Source organism: Aethalodelphis obliquidens, unplaced genomic scaffold, assembly GCF_003676395.1.
Source record: "Aethalodelphis obliquidens isolate GAN/ISIS:26980383/991018 unplaced genomic scaffold, ASM367639v1 scaffold8, whole genome shotgun sequence".
NCBI lineage: Eukaryota > Metazoa > Chordata > Mammalia > Artiodactyla > Delphinidae > Aethalodelphis > Aethalodelphis obliquidens.
This window is the reverse complement of record NW_020837952.1, coordinates 1537032-1541972: the sequence shown is the minus strand read 5'-3', so window position 1 is coordinate 1541972 and position 4941 is coordinate 1537032. Positions and strand designations below refer to the sequence as shown.

The window sequence follows — 4941 nt, the reverse complement described above, 5'->3', positions numbered from 1 at the left end:
TTTCTGTACTGCCTTTAAAGGAACTGGGAAGAGAAAAACAAAATTCATTGACAAATGGTGACAACGTGAAAATAATCAGCTGAGCTATCTGGACCATAAGTTTCTCCATTTCATGGTGCTTCATCTTTAAAACTGTGTGGACTTCTTCAATCTTAGGATTCGTCCAAATTAAAGCAATCGAGCCCCCATTCCCATGTTGGTTTCTTCCGAACCTGCGCCCCATCCCCCATCCCCACCCCCACCCCCGCCCCCGCCCCGGCCCTGGCGGTCATGCGCCAAAGACTGCAGCACCGGAGCTCACGGCCCGCAGGCGCGGCGGACCCCGCCCCGCACGCCCGGCGCGGGGAAGGGCTCGGGGCCAGGAGCCCGCCTCTGCGGCGGCCGAGCCGGGAGCCGAGTGGGTATGCCGGACCAGGGGAGGGGCCTGCGGCCATGGCACCGCCTGTGCCCGCCAGCCCCTCCCCGGACCGTTACTTAAGTGGCTCCCGCACCGCCCCCACTTCAGTGCGTTACTTACCTCGACTCTTAGCTTGTCGAGGACGGTAACCGGGACCCGGTGTCTACTCCTGTTGCCTGCGCCTGCTGACCCGTAGCCACCATGGTGAGTGGACCGCCGGCCTCGCTCGGGAAAACGGGGAAAAGCGAGCCCGGGGGAGCGCGGAGGGCCTCTAGCTAGAGAGGGCTGGCGCCACCGCTGTTCATTTGGAGGGCGAAGAGCAAGGCGAGGGCCGAGGATTAGAGTAGATAGATCCCGTTTGTGGAGAACGGGTGGGGCCCGGGAAGAGGGAACGGAGGGAGCTCACCGCCTTTTTTTCTGGGACTCTGGAAGGGGATGGTGGGACACTAGCTCTCCTTCACCGTGGTTGGGGCTCTCATTTACCCCTTAACTCCTGGGCGTGGTGCCCTGAAGACTGCATTCTTTTCCCGCGCGTTCCCATCCCCCTCTTCCCCCCAGCCTTTGGCGAGCGCGCGCGCGGCTCTCCCCGCCCTCACTTCCTCCTCAGCACGAAAAGCGGAGGCGGGAAGGAGCTGGACACAAAAGCGCACGCGCGACCGTTACCTTCCCGCCAGGGAGTGGACGGGAGCCCGCCACTGCAGTGCGCACGCGCGCTGCAGGTCTATGGCTGGAGGGCGTGTCTCCTGTTACCCAGAGTTCTTTCTTTTAAAAAATAAAATCAGTAAGATGAATGTGGAGGACTCCTTATCGGTGTACTGCGCTACGCCAGTGTATTAGGGCAGCTAGCTCCCAACAGCCTGTAGAGGCCATCTGTCCCTCCCTGCCCTCTGCTGTGTTAGGAATGCGTGTGGGAGCAGGTGGTAGCGGTGAGGGGTTTTGAGGGAACGGAAATCGGATCTTGGTCCAGATCTGGGCCGCCGATAATCCCCTGCTGCGTCCTGACACATGTGGAGGTGCTGGACGGAACTCAATACCTACGGGAAGCGGAGGATGGTTGGGCATGGCTGCGCCTCTGCAGACGTGGCTGTTGAGAGGCTCTGCAGCTGCGCGGCTCCAGGAACCGCGGCGGGGAGGGGGGGAGGGCGCGGGCGCGCGCACCCGGAATTGCTCATTCATCCTTTGCCGCAGAGCCCCACCCCTCGTCTCTGCAGCCAGACATTTCCTCTGCACTCTTCTGGCCACGTGCTTCCCGTGTTGGGAGCTGCCCAGAAATCTGGCCACCTACTCTAAAATGGGATTCTGGGGCCTGAGCGCTAGATGGATGACCTCCTCCGTATCTTGATCCTCCAAAGGAGGAAGCAATGACTAAGGTCTGTTCTTGGTCTGGAAAGAGGCCTTCCCCATTTAGAGGGGAAGAGGAAATTAATTAAAACTAATGGAGATAAAAAGTATAGTCCTTCTCCCCTAGATTAAGAAAAAAAGCATTACACTGTAATTCGTTTTGAAAGGAAATTTGTAAGATTGTTTCCATAAACATTTTGTTCTGCTTCACAGTCACCACTAATTGGGTTTTGTTTTGTGCGGTACGCTGATCTCACTGTTGTGGCCTCTCCCGTTGCGGGCTCCGGACACGCAGGGTCAGTGGCCATGGCTCACGGGCCCAGCCGCTCCGCGGCATGTGGGATCTTCCCGGACCAGGATACGAACCCGTGTACCCTGCATCGCAGGCGGACTCTCAACCACTGCGCCACCAGGGAAGCCCCACAAATTGGTTTTTAATGTTTCTTTTTTCTCCCTCTCACAGCGTGAGTGCATCTCTATCCACGTTGGCCAGGCTGGTGTCCAGATCGGCAATGCCTGCTGGGAGCTCTACTGCCTGGAACACGGCATCCAGCCTGATGGCCAAATGCCAAGTGACAAGACTATTGGGGGAGGAGATGACTCCTTCAACACCTTCTTCAGTGAGACAGGCGCTGGCAAACATGTGCCCAGGGCAGTGTTTGTAGACCTGGAACCCACGGTCATTGGTGAGTTAACCTCAGTAACCCCAATGAGATCTTGGGGGTCTGGGACAGAAGGTGTGTCCTGGGGGCTCCACTGATGCCCTGGGGTCGAGCAGACTTGTGCAGGTTGTTAGTGATGGGTGGCTGCTTCATTTTCCTTTTCCAGATGAAGTTCGCACTGGCACCTACCGCCAGCTCTTCCACCCTGAGCAGCTCATCACAGGCAAGGAAGATGCTGCCAATAACTATGCCCGAGGTCACTACACCATTGGCAAGGAGATCATTGACCTCGTCTTGGACCGAATTCGGAAACTGGTATGTTTATTCTCAAGAATAAAGTAAATTAATGAACCTAAGGGAGATATTTGGAATATGCTCTTTTTTTCACACAGAATTGAAATGTAATAGTAAGGTTAATTATTCCTTTAAAGATTTTTTAAAGTTCAATTAAAATATGAACTATTGATGTCATTTTATAAATATTAATGGAGATATTTTTAATAAAGTAATGCTGAGTAATTTAAGGAAGGTCTACATTTTTTAAAAAGTGTTTCTTGTCAGAATACAACCTAAGTCTTTGGAGTTAATATGAAAAGTGAAAATACTTATTATGTTTACTGTGAGGGTATCACAAAGAGCAATAACTATGTTTTTTCTATTCTTCTTTTGTAACAGGCTGACCAGTGCACAGGTCTTCAGGGCTTCTTGGTTTTCCACAGCTTTGGCGGGGGAACTGGTTCCGGGTTCACCTCCCTGCTGATGGAACGTCTCTCTGTCGATTATGGCAAGAAGTCCAAGCTGGAGTTCTCCATTTACCCAGCCCCTCAGGTTTCCACAGCTGTAGTTGAGCCCTACAACTCCATTCTCACCACCCACACCACCCTGGAGCACTCTGATTGTGCCTTCATGGTAGACAATGAGGCCATCTATGACATCTGTCGTAGAAACCTCGATATTGAGCGCCCAACCTACACAAATCTTAACCGCCTTATTAGCCAGATTGTGTCCTCCATCACCGCTTCCCTGCGATTTGATGGAGCCCTGAATGTTGATCTGACAGAATTCCAGACCAACTTGGTGCCCTATCCCCGCATCCACTTCCCTCTGGCCACATATGCCCCTGTCATCTCTGCTGAGAAAGCCTACCATGAACAGCTTTCTGTAGCAGAGATCACCAATGCTTGCTTTGAGCCAGCCAACCAGATGGTGAAATGCGACCCTCGCCATGGTAAATACATGGCTTGCTGCCTGTTGTACCGTGGCGATGTGGTTCCCAAAGATGTCAATGCTGCCATTGCCACCATCAAGACCAAGCGCAGCATCCAGTTTGTGGACTGGTGCCCCACTGGCTTCAAAGTTGGCATTAATTACCAGCCTCCCACTGTGGTACCTGGTGGAGACCTGGCCAAAGTACAGCGAGCTGTGTGCATGCTGAGCAACACCACAGCCATCGCTGAGGCCTGGGCTCGCCTGGACCACAAGTTTGACCTGATGTATGCCAAGCGTGCCTTTGTTCACTGGTACGTGGGTGAGGGCATGGAGGAAGGAGAGTTTTCTGAGGCCCGTGAGGACATGGCTGCCCTTGAGAAGGATTATGAGGAGGTTGGTGTGGATTCTGTTGAAGGAGAGGGAGAGGAAGAAGGAGAGGAATACTAATTACCGTTGCTTTCAGCCCTGCAGCATGTCATATGCAGAACTTCAGCTTCAGCATTAGCTGACGGGAGTAAAAGCTTTCTGACTAGATTGTCTTAACTTTCAGCTGTGATCATGTATTGCTTTTCCATGTGTACCTGTAAGATTTTTCTGTCATGTGTGAAAAGTAAAGGCTTTAAGAAAGAAAGTTCTGTTCTTCTAAATTGGTTTCTCCAATTCAAGATATGCTACCACTGCTACACCTGAAAGTCTCTGCAACACGGTGGTTAATATCAAGGATTTCACTCTAGAAATCTCTATGGGGGGAAGGAGCACATTGGTCTGGAAAAACGGAAGAGCTGGATTCTGAAACTGGTCTGTTAACTTCATTTTAACCACCTTAACCAAGATTCTTTGTTTTCAGATGTACACCTAATTTTTAAAAAAATTTTTATTGGAGTATAGTTTATTTACAATGTTGTGTTTCAGGTGTATAGCACAGTGAATCACTTACACATACATCCACTCTTGGATCAACCAGTGTTGAAATCCAGGTCAGGGGACTTGGGAAGATGTAAATTCAGATGAGAGTGGTTTTGCTAATCTAGATCTTGAAGTTACTGGGTAATTACAAGTTAGGTATGGGAAGTAATTTTTAATATGCTACAAATACTGCTGTTTAAAGAGGCCTGCTAACCTATCAGTGGAACAAAAAAATCTTAGTGACCCTTGAACAGGTAAACATCAGGCTGGAGAATATTTGAGCAGGAAGATGTAAAAGCTGTTTCCTGCCTGTAGGGAGGATGGGAGAAGAAAAGTTGCAGGATCAGAATGCTGGTGATCAAAAATCCTAGTGTAGAAAAAAGGGAGTAAGCTATGTGCACGTGTGGGAAAGCGGCTGAGTGGGGA

General features: G+C 51.1%; 1 protein-coding gene across 1 annotated transcript; it reads left to right on the top strand.

Moving 5' to 3' along the window:
- Positions 1-478: 478 nt before the first annotated feature.
- Positions 479-4240, top strand: TUBA1B (tubulin alpha 1b). Its single transcript, XM_027106157.1, has 4 exons — positions 479-601; positions 2202-2424; positions 2567-2715; positions 3076-4240. Exons 1-4 carry the CDS (start codon positions 599-601, stop codon positions 4054-4056), a joined length of 1356 nt encoding a protein of 451 aa, XP_026961958.1. The 5' UTR covers positions 479-598; the 3' UTR covers positions 4057-4240.
- Positions 4241-4941: the final 701 nt, after the last annotated feature.